This window comes from Pristiophorus japonicus, chromosome 17 (genome assembly GCF_044704955.1).
Source record: "Pristiophorus japonicus isolate sPriJap1 chromosome 17, sPriJap1.hap1, whole genome shotgun sequence".
NCBI lineage: Eukaryota > Metazoa > Chordata > Chondrichthyes > Pristiophoridae > Pristiophorus > Pristiophorus japonicus.
In genome coordinates, this window is record NC_091993.1 from 17,904,719 (window position 1) to 17,925,073 (window position 20,355).

Consider the following 20,355-nt stretch of genomic DNA (forward strand, 5'->3'; position numbering starts at 1 on the left):
TGCTCCGACATGAACAAATTGAAGTTCTTCCTTGCCGACTCACGCAATCGCTGGCCAGACCCCGCAATCCACGGCCCCTCACCCCCACACCCCCCTTGCCGGCCCAACGATCTCTCTGCCACACTCCCAACCCCAAGCCAGCCGGCCCCAATATCCTCTTGCTCAATACCTGTACCATCCAATTTAACGTGACCTCCCCTCGTCCGGCAAAGTCCTTTATTCGGCACAGGCCAGATCCTGAGGATGCTGGATAAGAAAGGTTCAACCTGTATTAACATTGTCAGACACTTTTGATTGTCCACAGAACTGGAATTGGTGGTGGAGAAAGTGACTTGATTATTGTTGGTGATAGTAAGATTCCCCAAGACTTAAGATTTCCAAGAGTGCAGCTTTTCCCAGTGAACTCCCTGAAAACCACTAGTGTGGCAGTGTCTGGGGCTGTGCAAGATATCAGTCCTGGCAAACTGGGGTAAGCCATTTTTGTAACACTTCCACAATTTTGTGGTCAGTCGGGCTTGTTTCCAGGTGGTGATGGAAGGAGGAAGCAAGTCCAAACTTACTTCAGCGCACTGGGACAGTATAACAGCCATCTTCAGAGTCTTGAGTTTGAGGCATTTCTTGTGACCACCTGCAGGCATAGTGGTCTCGATAGACACTTGTGTAGCACCTCCCTTTATTGTTTTAAATATTCTTTCAACTAACTTAAATCCTGCTCACAATGTGAACATGCATTTTATTTCTTCCCTTCTCCCCCTAAAGTTTATAGAGTAGACTTTCCAAGTTCTTTCTCGCAGCAATAGCTCTGTCACACTGTGATTTTTTTTTTCCATTCATTTATCTAAGTAGATGGAGTACAGTTCCTGAGGAATTGCAGCAGCATATTTTCTCTCAAACTCCATGGGGAATTCATGTTGGGCAAATATTGTAAATCAGATCTAATGGCCACTTTTTAGAACAGAGGCTGGATAAATTCTTCTGTAGGACTCGATCGTATTCTCTTGTAGGAGTAATGTAATAGAATGTTCCCTCTGATCTGCAGAAGGACCAAGCTGAAAGAACATTAATTCTGGTAACTACATACTAGCCAATGGGGAAACTTGGTTCTCAAACTTGTCGGAGCTCTTTTGTAACTGTACCAGCTCTTTCAGACTCCATTTGTTGTCTCGGGTGGGTTGTCGCATTGTCAAAATTCCATCTACGGTATTTACCTGGTGGCTTAGTTATTAAACTGCTATGTGAGACTGTTTTGTCTTCCTACTCTTACAGCGTGTAAAATATTTTCTACTCTGAAGCCGCACAGCAATATTTGCATGTATGCCAATCTATGTAAAAAAAAAAAAAAATTTAAAGCACACCTGAAGTAAGTGACTCTTTCACTGGATCATTGCTTGTAATGCACTCATTTTAGGCTGTTTGCCTAAAGGACGGCTGTAACGCATCAACATGCAGTAATCTGCGCACTTTCGTTGAGCATTACCTGAATTTGACTATTAAATGTAGTTTGGCAGCACTACATTGGTCTTGACAATCCGCTCTGTGACAACTCCTTAAAAGGAATATTTTAGGAAATTGACACAGACAGGCGGAAGAGGACAAATGTGAGATTTAGATGTCTGATGTTTTGCTACTGTGCCAAATATTTTGAAAGACTTAAAAAATAAATGTAGATTCTGCAACTCAATCATTTTTAACTGACTAGATATCCTCTTGTACTTAGAGCCCTCCCCAAGGAGTCTGTTGAAGAAGAGTACGATTCTGGAGTGGAAGATGATCGGTGGCATCGCCAAGCAGATGCAGCCAACAACTAAACACACAAATTGGAGCAATTTGTGCAAAGATGAGCCTCGTACAACATTAAAGCTATTATTTTATTTAATTTTAATGTGTTATTAATCCGTTGTTCTCACCAGAGAATCACCAATAGAAGAGAATAGCTTTTTGATGAGGGTTGAACGTCTCCCCTCCCTTGACATGATCTCAACAGACCAGTGAAACTGATCATGTACTTGTAAAATAGCAAAACTTTGTACAGTGGACATTATGCTGTCTTTGAATTTTACTGTAAACACATTTCCAAATGTGTTTATTATATGTTACAGTTTTTAACAGCTGCTTCCCTACAGTAACTGTTTCGGAACAAAAGATGCAGCCCTTGTACAAGAAACACAAGAACTTTCTGGATGTCCCTTTAATTCTCTCTCCTGCTTCTGAATACTTGACTGTTTGCGCTAGATGTGCTGTGGTCACGTTACAAAGATTTAGTTTCTTTTTTAAATTCAGAATTTCATATTTGCATTTAAGATTTAGGGATCACAGCAAGTGTCAATCAAACTAAACAATAAACAGGTTTTACTAACACAGGTATTGCAGGGATTTCAGCTTGATTACGATAGTTTGGACATGATTTTGGTTTCATTCTGCTTGTGCTAAAGTATACATGACATTGTTTTAGATACCTTTAATATTAAGCACAAGAAATAAACTTGTACCATATTTTTCTGTATTTCCTTTTATGCTATTGCTGACCAGAAGCAGGATTGACTTTAATCCTTTAGAAACTGACTTCATTGGAACACTCAAGGATTTGAAGATGAATTATTGTAAATCTGGTTGTACAAATAAAGTGTACAAATTAAACACTTACCATATTGTGGCATTTGTGACTTCGGCACTTGGTAAAGCTGACCATGAACAGGCAGGCTTAGAACTATTTAAACAAATAAGGAAGACTTCTAGAAAAAAAACACAGAAACTGACAACCAGTTACTGCAAAATCCTTACAGGGCTTGACAGGGTAGATACAGGGAGAATGTTTCCTCTGGCTGAGGAGTCTAGAACCAGGGGTCACAGTCTCAGAATAAAGGGCCGGCCATTTAGGACTGAGATGAGGAGAAACAACTTCACTCAACAGGTGGTGAATCTTTGGAATTCTCTACCCCAGAGGGATATGGAGGCTCAGTCTTTGAGTATATTCAAGACACAGATCGATAGATTTTTGGATTGTAAGGGAATCAAGGGATATGGGGGAATAGTGCAGGAAAGTGGAGTTGAGGTAAATCAGCCATGATCTCATTGAATGGCGGAGCAGGCTCGAGGGGCCGAATGGCCTACTCCTGTTCATAATACTTACGTTACACATTCGGAGATATATGTGTAATCTAGAACTGGTATTGTATACAGCAGCTGCAGCAGGGGAAATGGCAGATTGGCATTTTGTATTTTTTTTTAATTGGGGGAGAAAAATGTTGGCGCAAATTATTCTAATAGGTTGTAATTTCTACCATGGTGATCAGAATTGAGTGCGCTTGGCTTCAGAACAGCAAATGTTAGAAACAGGAGAAAGATGAGAGGAATTTTCCACCCTTCCTCTCCTGATGTATTTAGATACATTTCCACAGGTACCAGCAGGCCTTAGCAAATGGCATTCTTCATGTCTGAGCTTAGACACTATGCATGAGCTGTTCAGTCATGGAGTACATCGCAGTTGAACCCAAGCCTTTCATCCCTGAAGTCTATGCGTGCACTTGAAGGAGGAGTCACTGAATACCTATCATAACCCTGGAGTTCGAGGCAAATTGAGTAACTTCACTGCCACCCCAGCTGAGATTAAGGAGCTCAAGCACGGAATCAAACCTGTGTCTTCGCTCGTCTTTTATGGTTCAGTGCCTTACTGGGCAGTATATTGGCCCATTTAGCCATTAGGAGGGTTTAGGTTTTTTGTTGAATCATTACAGTTTTGTTTTTCATTTTCCTTGTTTTCTCTCCCGCCCACTCTCAACCCAAAGGAAAAAGCGAGATGTCTTGAAACTACTGCTTCTGTCAGTCATAATCAACAAGCTTGTACATAAGATAAGCTAAAGCAACCTCGCCCCCTCCATTGCTGAAGCTACCTCCAAGTTGCTGTTTCATCTCATCATTTCCTCTTAACAATTCTTAATTATTTATCAGGCCCAAAGACTTGCAAAGTACTCCCATTGTCTTGAGACTTCTAGTACTTCCCATGTTCTTGAACATGATACTGGAAACAGCTGAGCTGAGAGGGAATCTTTTTTTAGCCTCCAACTCTTCTCTCTCTCTCCAACTGTCTTTTTCTCTTTCATTGATTCTGCTGTAGTCAGCAATCCCTGAATGTTCTTATCGTTTATATTAAGCTCCTAAAAGATCTTTCCTCCTCCCTGCATTATCATGTTTAATTGAGAGTCACTGCATGACATCCTACTCAAATGTTATTTCCTAGGATCTCAACATTTTGGAACTCCTCCCCTCAGTCTTTCCTTCTACACCATAGGAACAGGAGTAGGCCATTTAGCACCTTGAGCCTACTTCATCTATCATCTTCAGGTTTTCAAACCCAAGTTTGGTGTCACCTAATAATTACTCCTTGATTTGCCTCTTCTCACCGTGGCAATGTCCTCCACAATGAGCCTTGGTGCTCCTCCTCATAACTCATCATAGGCAGTCACTCAAACCGCCAAAGAAAGGATGAGTTCACAGGTGTTTCGAAAGAAGAACCCGATCTACATCCTCATGGTGGAAGCTGCCTGTGCGTGGATTTTTTTAACGTATGGTGGCCGCTGCACACCAGCCAATACACGGGCTTGACAAAGCTAGGTCTTGGGGGACTGACTAACATATAACAGATTTACATTAACTGGAAACCTAAAAAATGTCCGCCTTTCAGCTAAATAGGCAACCCATATATTCGGTTCTTCATGTATCCAAGAGTTTCTTGTGCACAGAACACAAGATCATTTAAACCTCTCAACTCACTTATGAATATTGGAATCATTTGTAGTGGCATTAAGTACTGGATGGTGGAAATGGAGAGGGGGTTGTATGAGCAATCAGACTCACCCCCAGTGTTGTTAAGGAAGTAACTGGGTTGAGCGTTATTTTATCACTGTCCTCGAAGAGATGGCCCAGTTGCTTATAGGCAATTCTGTCCCAAGCAGATGGATGTCAACAATAACAAGACTCCAAACTGATATGATGGAATTAATAAACTTCTCAGGATGTAAAGCAGTAAGACACAGTGCTGAAGACAAAAGATGAATTTATTTGAGTTGAAACCAAAGACTTCCAAGATTATATATGCTACAAAATCATTGCATGCTACTGATGCAGCTACTTTAAAGAACAAATTTGTTTTGTTCTCGGAAGGAGGCCATTCGGCCCATCATGCCTGTGCCGTTGGACCATTCAATCCACCAGCCTGGACAGTATTGGGGATACCAATCCAATTGCAGAGAATTTATGGCCCTGGCACAATCCATTAAAAGTATTTCAGATCAGTTGTGACCCCTGCCCAGCAGGCTACCCATCAGTTACCAGGCTTCCAATTGACCTTGCACTCAACAATGAAACCGTATTCCCTGGATGATGATACTGTCTAAGTGTTTTGTTTGGACTGATAGATTGTTGACTTAAAAAGAGGTAGAAGGTCAAAGGCCAAATTTCAGGTTTGTTTATTTTCTATAATTATATTAGCACTCAAGAAGATTGCTCCAGTTGAAGATTAAGCACCAAGTCCTGCTGGGCCAAATATCTGCCTCGTGCTATGATTGCTATGATTCTTCTATCTTAATTTGGATGGGATGGGTCTACCTTCAGAGCCACATCACTCAGGAGAACGAGTGGATCCAGGCCAAATGTTTGAAAATATTTTAATGCCAATATGATATTCTTCCTGTCATGGAATCTGAATTGCCTTGTTTCATATAGTTCATTAAAGAGGAGATGATGTCTAATCAAAAGATTGAAGTGGCTTAGTTCATTGCTGACTTATTAATGGGATTTGTATTTCCATGGACAAGTTTGTGAACTGCTATGCTTGGATTATATGAATTCTGTTAAGTGACACACTTGCATTATGCAACTGGATTTTTGTAAGTAGCATTATTTTTGAACATAATATTTGAAAATCTCTTTCAAAATATATAAGCAATTGAAAAGAGTTTCCAGTTCACCAATTCTTCTGATATCTCATATATGGTCAAATTGTTTTGTTCCCAACAAATCCCCCGAATCTGAGGCCTACATCCTAGGGTTCTAAAAGGTGGCTGCAGAGTTAGATTCAGAACAGTCCCAGCAGATTGGAAGGTAGAAAATGTAACACTGTTACTCAAGAAAGGAGGGAGAGAGAAAAAAGGGAACTTTAGCCTGACATCAGTTGTCGGGAAAATGTTGGCATCCATTGTATCAGGGCACTTAGAAAATCATAACATGATTAGGCAGAGTCAACATGGTTTTATGAAAGGGAAATCATGTTTGACAAATTTATTTGCGTTTTTTGAGGATGTAACTAGCAGGGTAGATGAAGGGGAACCATTGGATTTATTACATTTGGATTTCCAAAAGTCATTCGATAAGGTGCCACATAAAAGGTTATTACACAAGTAAGGGATCATGGGATTGGAGGTAATGTCTTCGCATGGATAGAGGATTGGTTAACGGACCGAAAGCAGAGTATGGATAAATGGGTCTTTTTCAGGTTGGCAGGTTGTAACTAGTGGGGTGCCGCAAGAATCAGTGCTCAGGCCTCAGCTATTTAAAATCTATATTAATGACCTAGATGAAGGGACCGAGTGTAATGTATCCAAGTTTGCTGATGATACAAAGCTAGATGGAACAGTAAGCTGTGAGGAGAACACAAAGCATCTGCAAAGGGATATTGATAGCAGGGAGTGGGCAGTAAGGTGGCAGATGGAGTATAATAAAGGGAAATGTGAGGTTATTCACTTTGGTAGGAAGAATAGAACAACTTTTTTTTAAATGGTGAGAAACTTTTAAATGTCGGTGTTCAGAGAAATTTGAATGTCCTTGTGCAAGAAACACACAAAGCTAGCATGCAGGTACAGCAAGCAATAAGGAAGGCAAATGGCATGTTGTCCTTTATTGTAACAGGAAGGATATACTTGCCATGAAGGCAGTGCAATGAAGGGAAGGTTCACTAGATTGATTCCTGGGATGAGAGGGCTGTCTTATGATGAGAGATTGTGTAGAATGGGCCTATACTCTCTGGAGGTTAGAAGATTGAGAGGTGATCTCATTGAAACATACAAGATTCTGAAGAGGATTGACAGGGTAGATGGTTGTTTCCCCTAGCTGAAATATCTAGAACTGGGGGACACAGTCTCAGGATAAGAGGTAGGTCATTTAAGGCTGAGATGACGAGGAATTTCTTCACTTAGAGGGTTGTGAATCTTTGGAATTCTCTGCTCCAAAGGGCTGTGGATGCTGAGTTTCTGAATATATTCAAGGCTGAGATAGATTTTTGGAGTCTAGGGGAATCAAAAGATATGGAGCTCGGACGGGAAAGTGGAGTTGAGGTCGATGATCAGCCATGATCTTATTGAATGGCGGAGCAGGCTCGAGGGGCTGTACGGCCTACTCCTGTTCCTATTTCTTATGTTCTATATGTGGGTTACAAAATATTACCTCTTGTTATGGTACAAGACAATATGTTGATCTCAAAAGTAATTCAAAGCAAAACTTTCACAAGTATGACACTTTACTTTTCCATCCCATATAGTGAACACATTATTTGAAATTTTATACCTCATATTTCCATTTGATTGTAAATAAATAATAGTTGATTCCACAGTTGGTAAACCTAGTCTGTAGTTAATGGCTGCCATTCCAAAGTGAGTTGGGTGGCATAATACAAAATAACATTTAATCCAGTGTGCAGATTCCTGCAAATAGGGTACTTATAAATGTTAATTATTAACTACGCACTTCTAAGAGCAAATTATTGAAAAGATTGTGCTTCTAGATTGTAGGAGACACGCTCAGTTTAAGAGAATCATTGTAAAACTATTTCTATAAAAACCCAAATTGTAACACTTCTTTAAAAGTTTCATACCCTCTGAACTAAGGAGATGTAATGATGCACATGCCATGGTGATTTGGAATTAGAAAAACATGTATCAATCCCTCTTCATGGGAAATGGCCAACAAGAGCTGTGACCAGTAACAAACAGTATGCATTTCATGCACATTACTATAAATAAGCTGGACAAGGTTCAAAGAGACCCTTTTGATCAGCTTTACCCATTCTGCTGAACCTGTCGATTCAGTCATTGACAGGGTACCCAGAGACCAATGTAACTGATAGACAAAGTGGTTTCATTAATCAAATCCTATCAGCAGATTTGATTTTTTTTTAGTAAAGAGACCCATCTTCAAATACTTGCAAGAAGACATGATGCTTCTCGCTGCTAATATAATCCAAGCACTTCCTCTTCAGGCACACTGTAACTAATGATCTATCCCACAATTTATTGGGAATAAATAAATCTTAGGGAAAAAAACATTCCATGTTCAACAAAAGTAATGACCAGGAAGATTCATTCTGTCGCGATGCTCAGCAAATGCTTTGGAGTTCTGACAAGAATATTGGCATCGATTGTATCCTTTGCATAGTTGATTCAGACAATGATTGTATAGGAGAGTTACAATTTGTTCCTCACACGACATGCGGTTTAACCCTATGCATGTGCAAAATCCATCAAAGCCAATAAAAGTATTTTTATTGACGCCTCTCATGTTAACACACTACCCCGCGTGCTCGTTCAGCTGCTTAAGGATCCAAGGTACTGCTCGTCCAGGAGATCCTAGTGGCAACTCATATTTAACATTTTGGATAGCAAAAATATATTTAATCATCAAAGAACTACTTGTCAAAATGTTCCTAATTTTAAAGAAGCCAAATCATAAACTTACATTTATGTTTAACCATAGATATGCAAGTCTTTTTTCTTTTCATAGCTAGCATTTTCTAGCAGATTTTGGAAACACTGATGAAGAAAATGCTCAAAAATAAAATTATTTGTATTCTTGATACCTTCAGAGAAATTAGTTAACTGTTGGTGTTTCCTGTTATTAGATTAAATAGAATCTACTATATTTATAGATTAAGACTGATATTGACTCTTTTGTACAGTTTGCATTTAATTAATCATTAACAGATGGGTGGTGTGATGGATTTGAAGAGCAGTTTTGCTTCACTGAAGGCAGTCACAGTAACCTCCTGTAAGTATTTGTTTTTCTGTGGAGTTTTCTAAGTCTGTACAGAAAGATAAGACCAACCTATCATCCTGCCTATGGATACAAAAAAGAAAGACAAAAGAAAGATTTATAGAACGTCTTTCATGACCACAAGAAGTCTCAGCTCTTTGCAGCCAATGAAGTACTTTTGAAGTGTAGTCAGTGTTGTAATGTGGGAAACATGGCAGCCAATTTGCACACAGCAAGCTCCCACAAACAACAATGTGATAATGATCAGATAATCTGTTTTGTTATGTTGATTGAAGGATAAATATTGGCCAGGACAGCGGGGATAACTCCCCTGCTCTTCTTCGAAATAGTGCCATGGGATATTTTACGTCCATCTGAGAGAGCAGACGGGGCCTCTGTTTAACATCTCATCCGAAAGATAGCACCTCCGACAGTGCAGCACTCCCTCAGCACTGCACTGGAGTGTCAGCCTAGATTATTGTGTTCAAGTCTCTGGACTGAAGTGGGATCGCTTACATGACCAATTCTTGATTTTACCTTTTATCTTAGAGTGCAATTTCTCCCTCCAGGAACATACAGCGCTTGCCTTCTCCTGGAAGGGTTGGTCTGCCTGACTCTAGGGGGCGCTCAAGCCGAGGCTCCGATTGGCACCCAGTAAGCCCCGCCCTTGCTGCGCGCTGATTGGACACACGGCGCCGTCGGTTAGATGACGTCGAGAGGCAGGTTGTCCGGCCGATTCGGGCGGCGATGGAGCGGCCGCCATTTTATCCCGGCCACCCCGAGCGGCGCAATGGGCCGCCAGCGGCGCCTTTCGCTTCGCAGAACCCAAGCCGCGATTCTTTTCATAACCCGGGGAGTCGGAGTGAGGAGAAACCCGGCCCGGCGTTCCCTCCCCCCCGGCAGCATGGCTTCGCTGGGCCGGGGAGAGGCCGGGCCGCGGAAGACTGGAGGCCTGGTCCACCCTCGGAGAACTACCTACACCCGGGCCGGGCCCCGGGCGGGCCTGGGAGCAGTCTGGGCAGAGCGGAGCCGCTAGAAGAGCACGGCCAGCACTGGGATCAGGAGTACCGGGAGCACCCAGCCCACCTGCGGAGCTTCCCTCCCCACCCACAGGGACATCAGCACCTGGAGGGTGCCCCCCACCCATGGGGCCGGGACCACCCTCCTCCTCACCCACTGGCTCCGCAGCACCGAGACCACCCTCTTCCTCACCCACCAGCTCCATCACACCAAAACCACCCTCCTCTTCACCCACCGGCTCCGCAGCACCGAGACCACCCTCCTCTTCACCCACCGGCTCCGCAGCACCGAGACCACCCTCCTCTTCACCCACCGGCTCCGCAGCACCGAGACCACCCTCCTCCTCACGCACCGGCTCCGCAGCATCGTGACCACCCTCCTCACCCGCAGGAACATCAGCACCAGGACCATCCGCCTCACCCACAAGGACATGAGCGTCCCCACCACCCGTGGGATCGTGATCACCTAGGTCAACCTCCCCAGCTACAGAACTACCCTCCTCTCCCACTGGGTCACGAGCAGAAGGACCATCTGCCCCACCTGCAAGGGTATGAATGCAGAGACCAAGCTCGCCTCGCGCAGGGATTTCCCCACCAGGACCGCTCAGCTCATCAGTATCCAGAACATTATCCTCAGCAGGGACAGTCCTATCATCGTCCTCAACATCCCTTTCAACACAAACACCTAGATTCCCAGCAACAGTATCCGTTTCGGGAACCTTCACATCCCGAGCAACATCCACCCTTCTCTGAGAAAGCTGGAGTTGCCAACAATGTGCCACCTCACATCCACAGCATGACTTCCCAATCTGTGGACAGCTCGTGCCAGAACCAAACCTTACTTCATGGCGGAGGCTTTAATTTACCTGCTGGCTATGGACCTCAAAATTCTCAGTTGATAAATCCTAGCCATAACATCCATAATAATCAACAAACCTTTCCAACTTTATCAGGGGAGAGACCGTCTTGGAAAAATGATCATGGCATGCAGTGTAACAATGATCAGATGGCAACACCATGGCCCAATGCTGCTAATTTTTCACCGAGTCCGAAAGATGTCAGTGTGGAACAACTGAATAGAAATGACTCAATGACCAGAATGTCGGCTCCAGACCAGTTCTCTCACAATTTTAAATGTAATGAATCTCCAAATGAGCAAGATGAATTTTGGCTTATGAGGTTCTTGTCAAGACGAAGGTTGCAGTCTTCTGAGATTAAAAAACCCAAATCTTTACCATTAATTAGTGAAGTAAAGGAATCAGTACTAAGTGCTTGTAAACTTGTGACTGAGCTTACTGCTTTATGCCAGCAATTGAGGCACAATGTGGAAAATGAAGCAGTTTGGAATGAATCTTATCTAAAAGCAGTTGAAATAAAGACGGTGTTACAGGAAAAATTAAAGACACTAAATGATAGCGAGTACATCAGTGCTGTTAAAAAGAAACTGGAAGCAATTAAAAAGAAAAGAAGCAGTATTCAAAGAAAGAAGCAAGAGTGGTATTTAGAAAAAGAAGAGGAAGAGACCAGGGCGGCAGAAAAGGAAGCAAAAATTGATGGATGGAGAATGAAGCGTGTTCGAGAAGTTGAAGAAAAAAAGCGGGTACTGAGTCGTATCATTGTATTGCATGTGTGATCAGGGCATGGTGATCTTCATATCTTACCAATTGTAATATCCAGGCAGTTACAAAAATACATTGTTAACTGGGGTAAATAAAACCATGTAGATTTGAGGCCTGTTTGTAGATTACTCCGCTCTGTAAATACTTTAACTCTCACTGCTGGCCATGATCTACCCTTTATTCGAAACTGATGATTAGAAGGATATTCGGGATGTGCTTGTTCCGTTACATGTTCAGGTGATGGCACTGGTACAATTCCCTGGTAGCCATTCTCCATGTGTGAACCTAGATGTCAAATGCCAGTCAGCTATTTGGCTGTGAGGGGCATCACAGCCCAGTTCTGTTCTTGGCTGGTAGTGACATGCACTGTTTGCAGCAAAGGCCACTGGATAGTAATCAGAAATGACCAACCAGGCAGATTCCTCCATTGTGTAACATAGATGCATAAAGGCAATTGTTGCACCCCGGCAGCTACTTCAGCACATAATTTAATTTGGAAAAGTGTGGGGTGATGCACACTTTGGGAGGGCTAATAAGGAAAGGGTACACACATTAAGCGGTAGGCCACCTAGAAGTGCAGATGAGCAAAGGGACCTTGGAGTGCTTGTCCACAGATCCCTGAAAGTAGCAGGGCAGATGGGTATGGTGGTTAAGAAAGCATACGGAATGCTTGCCTTTATTGGCCGAGGCATAGAATATAAGAGCAGATGGGTTATGCTTAAATTGTATAATTCTCTGGTTATGCCACAGCTGGAGTACTGCATGTAGTTCTGGTCGGCGTATTATAGGAAGGACTTGATTGCATTAGAGAGGGTGCAGAGGAGATTTACGAGGAGGCTGCCTGGAATGGAGAATCTTAGTTATGAGGACAGATTGGATAGGCTGGGTTTGTTCTCATTGGAACAGAGGAGGTTGGGAGGAGACCTCATTGAGGTGTACAAAATATTGAGGGGCCTGGATATAGTGGATAGCAAGGGCCTATTTCCATTGGTGGAGGGGTCTATTACGAGGGGGCATAGTTTTAAGGTGGTTGGTGGAAGATTCAGAGGGGATTTGAGTGGGGGGGGGGGGCTTCTTCACACACAGGGTTGTGGGGGTCTGGAATTCACTGCCTGGAAGAGTGGTGGATGCAGAAACCCTCACCACATTTAAAAGATGGTTGGATGGCCACTTAAAGTTCCGTAACCTGCAGGGTTATTGGCCGGCGCAGATATGATGGTAAGTACTGCAGGGAATCGAATACAGCCAGCGTGATCCGGACTAGTTTCGATCGCCTGGATGGGTCGGAGAGGAATTTTTCCAGATTTTTCCCCCAATTGGCCTGGGTTTTTATCTGTTTTTTGCCTCTCCCAGGAGATCACATGGCTCCGGCTGGGGTGGAATGTCGAAGGTTTCAGTGTAAACAGTGTTGCAGTTGTGTGGGGCGGACTGGTTGGGCTGGGTGCTCTTTATCTTTCCGCCATTCTTCATGAGTTTATATGTAACCTTCAGGGCTGCTGACCGAGGGCCGTGCGGCTCTTTGTCGGTTGGCGCGGACACGATGAGCCGAAATGGCCTCCTTCTGCTCTGTAAATTTCTATGTTTCTATATCAGTTTACACAGCACAGATCAGGGATAATAACTAGTACCTTATGGTTTGTGTAGTTCAGTACCACAAAGCCATCTTTAATCAGTGAATAAAGTGTAAGCAGTTGATAAATTTACAGTTGGTTCAATTGCTGAAGCCTTGGTGTACTATAGAACACAAACTTGTACCTGTAGTTCATTCAATTGTTGTAAATATGGAACTGCAATCTGGATATTAATAGTGGTATTGTTCTTCAGATTACATAAGAACATAAGAAATAGGAACATGAGTAGGCCATACAGTCCCTCAAGCCTGCTTCGCCATTCAATAAGATCATGGCTGATCTGATCTTTGACTCAGCTCCACTTCCCCGCCTGCTCCCCATGACCCCTTATCGCTCAAGAAACAGTCTATTTCTGTCTTAAATTTATTCAATGTCCCAGTTCCACAGCTCTCCGAGGCAGCAAATTCCACAGATTTTACAACACTCAGAGAAGAAATTCCTCCTCATCTCTGTTTTAAATGGGCAGCCCCTTATTCTAAGATCATGCCCTCTAGTGCTAGTCTCCCCATCAGTGGTAACATCCTCTCTGCATGCACCTTGTCAAGCCCCCTCATAATCTTATATGTTTCGATAAGTTTACCTCTCATTCTTTTGAATTCCAGTGAGTAGAGGCTCAACCTGTCCTCATAAGTCAACCCCCTCATCCCCGGAATCAACCTAGTGAATCTTCTCTGAACTGCCTCTAAAGCAAGTATATCCTTTCGTAAATATGGAAACCAAAACTGCACCCAGTATTCCAAGTGTGGCCTCACCAATACCCTGTATAACTGTACCAAGACTTCCCTGCATTTATACTCCATCCCCTTTGCACAACATACTCTGAGCTGGGATTTGATGATTACTTAATTGCAAAACACAATGAATCGTTATCCAATAAAATGTCCAGTTTTGTTGGTTTTAATCTGTTTTAAAGCTAAATAGTTTCCGTAATTAGTCACATTCTCTGCTGCTGAGAATGTATAAAAATGTTACTCTAGTTTTGTGGTCACAGTAATGTCCAGAGGATATTTTTTTACCATAATCTTCGTTTCTGGTTCTATCAGATTGTTAAATATAGAAAGAGATGTCTAAACGTTGAGCCTGTTATCAAAATCTAATGAATTTGTGATGGGTTTGACAGTATGTTATACCAGCATATTGAGACAGTATGGGGTAAAACCAAAATAATTGACGGATCATTGGACAGCAGTTTTAACTTTGCAGCCCACTTTCGGACTTTTAAGGAACTGATTCAGTAGTTTGTTAGTACTCTGTCATTCTCACATATGCACTTTGCTTACAGAAGCCACAAAGATGGCTGGTGTGGTAAATGAATATGTGCAGTCGGTAATTAAGGAATGGCCATGGCAAATTAGAGAGCCTATGAAGTGCTTGCCACTGTTACTGAAAGCCAAAAGTGACTACGTTCTCAAAACCATGAGAATCCTCACTTGGAGCACAGATCATTCACTTTTATTTAAAAAAAAAGTTGGAAAACATACTTGGGACAATTCTGTAAAGCAACAGAGATTGTGGAATTTGCAATCGGTTTTCTTGATCAATTAATGGAAGAGGTGTCATGATAATGTAGATAGTCTGTGGAAAGAATCGGCATTCCCTGTTCCATGGTGTTTAAAGTTCTAACGCTGCAGTACTTTGAATATTTTGTTGTTCAAGATTGATATTTTGTATTTTTGGTTTGTAGGAACGTGAACTGAAAGCTGCAGCAGACAGTGTCTTGTCAGAAGTGCGGAAAAAACAGGCAGATGCAAAAAGACTGGTGGATATCCTGCGGGCACTGGAGAAGCTGCGGAAACTGAGGAAGGAAGCGGCAGCTCGGAAAGGTGTGTTGGTGAGAAGGGAGTTATCCGCGCACAGGCATATATTTTCAATGCTTCATAACTGTTACTGGTGTGACGTGACAGCCAACAACTTTACATTATACTGATCAACTATCAAGAGCTATATCAAACTAGACAGACTACGAAATAGTAACAGAAAGGCTTTGCATAGCACTGCTCACAGAACGATAGAGGTTTACAGCACAGAAGACCATTATCCAGCCCAACATGTCTGTGCTGGTTCTTTGCTAAAGCAAATCAGATCTAACGCTACTGCTCTCCCTGTTGCGCCATATTTTCCTCTGTTTCAAATCTTTACTCTTCCCTTATAAGATGCAAGGTTTCTGCCTCACAACTCCATGTTGCTATTCTGTAGATCATTCTCCCAGAACGTGTTACCACTTAGAACTCTGATTCACACACACACAGAGTTACATTGCAGAATTTACAACGTCTTGTTGAACCACGATTAAAGCATGCATTAGGCCACAAAATATGTTAAGCTTACTCCTTAGTATGTCAGCAAAGATTCTTCTGGCTCTCGATCTCAGCAGTAACTAGGCAATTTCACGAGCTATCTGTTCCTTCAGTTGCTTCCTGCAGAAATGGCACTAAAATATATACAAAAAGTAAATGCTGATATATTTTCACCCAAGTACTAATTGCTTTCAAGTGTTGTACGACAAAATGACTAAACCAGAGAACGCAGCAAGTTAATGCCCACGTTTTTAGAATGTTGTGCACTTGCATTGGACTGTTGAAATCCAGTGCCTCTGGAATTCCCTCCATAAACCTCTTTCTCCGCGCCCCCCCCCCCCCCCCCTGTCGCTACCTCTTTCCTCCTTTTAAGACGTTCCTTAAAACCTACCTCCTTGGTCATCAGCCTTAATATCTCCTTATGTGGCTCGACATCAAATTTTGTGAATTGCCTTGGTTGAAGGCGTTATATAAATGCAAGTTAAGAACATAGAGTATATACGTAAGCATACATACGTTCAGGGATGAGAAAAGGAGATTTAGCACATAGAAACTCATCCCGCGATTACATTAGTTTCCCATTATGATATTCTCTTGTATTTTGAACACAATAACAGGTCACTTGCCTCAACAATCCTGCTTCTTTCAGAGGGCTTTGTAGAGCATAGAGTGTAGTTGACTCCTTCTTCAGTGGTAATCTCTAAACTTCAACCCCTTGACTACCCAGATAGTCTTTTCACCATTTATTCATTAACTCGAACTTCATACTGCAAATATTTGAATGTCTTGTCTTTTGCTAAATATAAAGTACTAATAGAAAAAAATGTAATTTGAAACAGACTTCACATTTTTTTCCCATTTGGAACTAAATGTTTCTATTATCTAGCATCGGTAATAATCATCTGCATTTCGTATTCGACTTAACCCTGAATCATGTCTTGTGTTTGATACGTTTAGTTCATGTGATCTTATGTAACTTCTTGCGAATATGGAAACTCACTCTACAAATAGCCGAAGAATAGAAAAATAATCTATCAATCTGATCTTGCACAAAAAGTCCTGCGTTGAGAGCCAAACGATACTGCAAATTTCTAATATTCGAACATATGGAATCTTTAACCTGATTGAGTAGCAATTGTGTCCTGGTGGATTTTAGCCAGTGCAAAAATTGTTTTTCTCATTGTGGCTTTTGGTGGAAGCATTGTTTTACACATCCATGTCCCACTCAGTAATTTGGGTGGAATAAACCCATAAACTTAAATAAATTGTGAGTCCCACAATTTAATGGTACTAGCTTACACTGTTGCAGCTGTTAAAGGTTTGCTAAATAAAGGCACAAACTGATGAACACGGCTTTCTTCAGAAGTTTTTGTAAAAATTCAACCTGTGATTATATCATTAAATCAATCTGATGACTGTTGCTTGTACAGGTGTCCATCCTCCTCCTCCAGCTGACGAAACCTTTGAACATCATGTCGAGAGGCTGAGAAAACTAATTAAAAAGCGCAGTGACTTGTATGATGCAGAAGAAAGAGCCTTGAGAGTTATGCTAGAGGGAGAACAAGAAGAAGAAAGAAAAAGAGAAAACGAAAAAAAGCTGAAAAAAGAGAGAGAGAAACTAGAGAAACAGCAACGTGAAGTGGAATCCATGATGTTTGGAGATCCAGGTATTTGCAATAGCCAGTTTCTCCTTTTTAATATTAGAAATTAATACACGTTAGGAAAAAAGCTGCACTGTTATTGTGAGCAAGTCAAATAACTGAAATCAGAGACAGCATTTTATTCCAATACTGAGTTAGGTTTATTTTTAATATTTTTCTTTGTTGGCCAAAGTGTTGCTTTAGTGGGATTTTTTCACATTTTAAAGGATATGGATCAGTCTCCAGTAATAATTGTTCCTCTGCAATGTCGGAGGAGACGTTAAACTGAGGTTTCGTCTGCTCTCTCAGGGTGGATGTAAAAAATTTCATGACACTATTTTGAAGAGCAGGGGAGTTATCCCCAGTGTCCTGGCTGGCCAATATTTATCCCTCAATCAACATAACAAAAACAGATTATCTGGTCATTATCACATTGCTATTTGTGGGAGCTTGCTGAGCGCCGATTGGCTGCCGTGTTTCCTACAGTACAACAGTGACTACACTTCAAAATTACTTCCATTGGCTGTACGGCGATTTGTGATGTCCTGAGGTTGTGAAAAGTGCTATATAAATGCAAGACTTTCTATCTTGGTGTTTTAAAAAAAAACTTATTTAAAGAGCTCCATGGTGTGGGTACATTAGAACAGTACAGGGAAGGGAGATTCCCTTACTCTACAACATTGAGATTTGTGCCATACATTCTTGTGTCTGGTTTTATATCTCTCCCACCTCACTCGGGCATTAGTGTTGGTGATTACCGTGTTAAAGTAATGTTGTTATGGCACACTGCAAACGAACACCAAATGATTTGTATATGTTTTACTTCAAACAATAGAACTATCTTCAGACCACCCACTACAGCCATTTCGCCAATATTATATGCAAGCTGAGCATTCTTCTCATGTACTTGTGCAAATCAGGTAAGCATTCATGAATATGTTGATACGTTGGTAGCATTGTGTGCAATTGGTACCTCTAAAATAATGAAAAAAAAGGCATGATTACTCAAACTGTTTGAATACTTAACGCAATTCAGAGATTTTTAATGGTATCGCTCTCTTTCCAAATGTACTTTTATATATTGGAGCTCTTCCTGTGTAATGGGATGAATTGAGGAAGGAAATGTTCCTCTGCAGATGAAGGCAGTCATTTTTGCTATTATCCCAGAGTTGAAGGTGATGAGAAATTGGCCTATAATTTCCACATGGATAGGAGATTATTTTGCACTATAGGTACAACGTCTGAAATCCAGCAACCTCAGGACCGAGACCGTGACATATTTTGGATTTTTCTGGATTTCGGACCTCGCTGTTGGTGCTCCTCGCCGCCAGCCGATTCTCGCCGCCCGGAGCCCCCCGGCGCTGCATTTTTTTGCTGGTTTCCTCGTCCCTCGCCGCCCGATGTCACCATTTTGGCCCCCTCAAAAATGTTCCGTTTCCGGACAGCCGGATTCGAGACATTGTACTTGTATTAAATAGCAGTAGTGGAGTCACCAAGAATCCAATCTGTTTATGAAGGGAAATAGTTAGCCGTCTAACGCTGGTTCTTGGACACCAGCCAAGCCTCCACCACCTTCAAAGCCCCTTCCTTGCATTCTAGTAATCTTTCCAGGATATTTCACCGTAACAATTTATTTGGCAGCTGTCATGAAAAAGTAGTTCTTTTTCAGACGGGTCACTTGCACTGCACAGTAATAATATTTGCCAGACTCCATGTTAATTTCCAAAGGATCTGTGATGCTCGTCACCTGTTTAGGCAGAGGACCATGCTGTCTGCTTTCTGCCTTCTAATGGAACGACCTAGTAATCTTACCAGAGTGGTCACCCTGTTCAAAGCAGTTGGTTTTACTTGTGTTGAGTAGGTATCCCATTTTTCTTAAATTCACTTTTCTTCTGCTTCAGATTAAGCAGGATCTTTTGGGCCATCAAAAACCCGTGGTGCTGTTATACTGCAAGGGCTGTTTGAAACCTGCTGTGTGAGCAGGCAGAACTGACTTATACTTCCAATAATTGCATAATGGTTCAGTTCTGAAGATACCGGGTGTGGTGACTGTAGTAATTGGATTTTATGTTTTTCATCTTTCTCCCTATTTAGGCAAGAATGGGATCGATATCTTGTGCCAGGAGATCATCCTGATGGAGGCAGTATTGCCCAGGGCTGGGTCTTTCCACTTCCACCTTCTTCTGACACATGGGCAACTGCACTTAAACAGAATGAGAGTTGATGCTGTTCAGCGTTTTTCTCTGTGGCTGAAGTATTTTGTTAATAATTAGTGTCCGTTTTATAATTTAATAAAGATGAATTCACCTTGTTTAGAGCTCTCTGACTGTTTTGATTCCATCTCAAATTCATAAAACCAGGGGATTTCTGCCAACAAAAAGCCAGGACAAAGCAAATTTCCCTCCGTGGATTAGTGATTAGGTATATGTATGGGGATCTACAGTTTCTGCAGCGTATGAAGTTCTGTCTAGTGGTAGAACCTTGCAATGTGACTGTGTATCACAGAATAGTGATGCCCAAGTATGGAATGTATGACATTCAATTCAAATTTAATATTTCTAGTTGATCTCCTGTGGCATGCACATGGGGAGTCGAGACCAAGTCATCTTCAGCTGAAGTGGGGTTAAAGGGCAAGGTTATAATTAGCAATTAGTCTGCTTGTCAAAGTCATACATTCTATCCTTTTTTAGTATTTCCATTATAAGCTCTCTTTTTACATCTATAATGCAAAACTCCCTGTATAAACCTCCTACTGTATTGCTCATTGTTTTCTAGATCAGTAGAAGGCATTTTAGGGAAGGCAGGCTTTAGATTAATCTGCACTGTAGTGATGGTTCCCTGAAATGTTTATTTTCTCTTACCTTTTTTTCTCTATTTCCTCTCTAACTTACTTCCTGTTTCCTCCACATCTTTCTGTCTGTCTGTCTGTCCCTCCCTCCCTACCACCCACTCCCACTAGGGGCAGAGTGCAATTACAGCCTGACAAGTTTTACATCGGAAGTTCCAATTATAAATGTGCACATGGGAATTTGACCAGGAAAAAAGTTGCCAGGAAGTACAGACAGATGAAAGTTTTCAAAAGAATTATGAAATTAGCAATATTTCAATTGGTGACATTTCTAACCAGAATT

General features: G+C 41.8%; 2 protein-coding genes across 4 annotated transcripts in view; both read left to right on the forward strand.

Moving 5' to 3' along the window:
• clpxa (caseinolytic mitochondrial matrix peptidase chaperone subunit Xa) overlaps positions 1-2,643 on the forward strand; it is a 45,050-nt gene extending 42,407 nt beyond the window's left edge. For all 3 annotated transcript variants that reach the window (XM_070858438.1, XM_070858439.1, XM_070858440.1), the window contains one exon: positions 1,718-2,643. In XM_070858438.1, the coding sequence (XP_070714539.1) occupies positions 1,718-1,808 (91 nt within the window). In that variant the 3' untranslated portion in view covers positions 1,809-2,643. The remainder of the gene's footprint in view (positions 1-1,717) is intronic.
• A 7,081-nt stretch (positions 2,644-9,724) lies between these two features.
• On the forward strand, positions 9,725-19,535 carry pdcd7 (programmed cell death 7). The gene is made up of 5 exons (XM_070858441.1): positions 9,725-11,637; positions 14,972-15,110; positions 17,015-17,251; positions 18,060-18,144; positions 19,319-19,535. The coding sequence occupies exons 1-5, from the start codon at positions 9,766-9,768 to the stop codon at positions 19,446-19,448; spliced, it is 2,463 nt and encodes an 820-aa protein (XP_070714542.1). The 5' UTR covers positions 9,725-9,765; the 3' UTR covers positions 19,449-19,535.
• Positions 19,536-20,355: the final 820 nt, after the last annotated feature.

What these genes read in the sequence shown, in the direction of transcription:
- pdcd7 (XM_070858441.1), top strand. Translation starts at nt 9,766, where the DNA reads ATGGAGCGGCCGCCATTTTATCCCGGCCACCCCGAGCGGCGCAATGGG. An exon ending in CATGATGTTTGGAGATCCAG is followed by an intron (nt 17,252 to 18,059) that starts GTATTTGCAATA and finishes TTCAAACAATAG; the next exon opens with AACTATCTTCAGACCACCCA. An exon ending in CATGTACTTGTGCAAATCAG is followed by an intron (nt 18,145 to 19,318) that starts GTAAGCATTCAT and finishes CTCCCTATTTAG; the next exon opens with GCAAGAATGGGATCGATATC.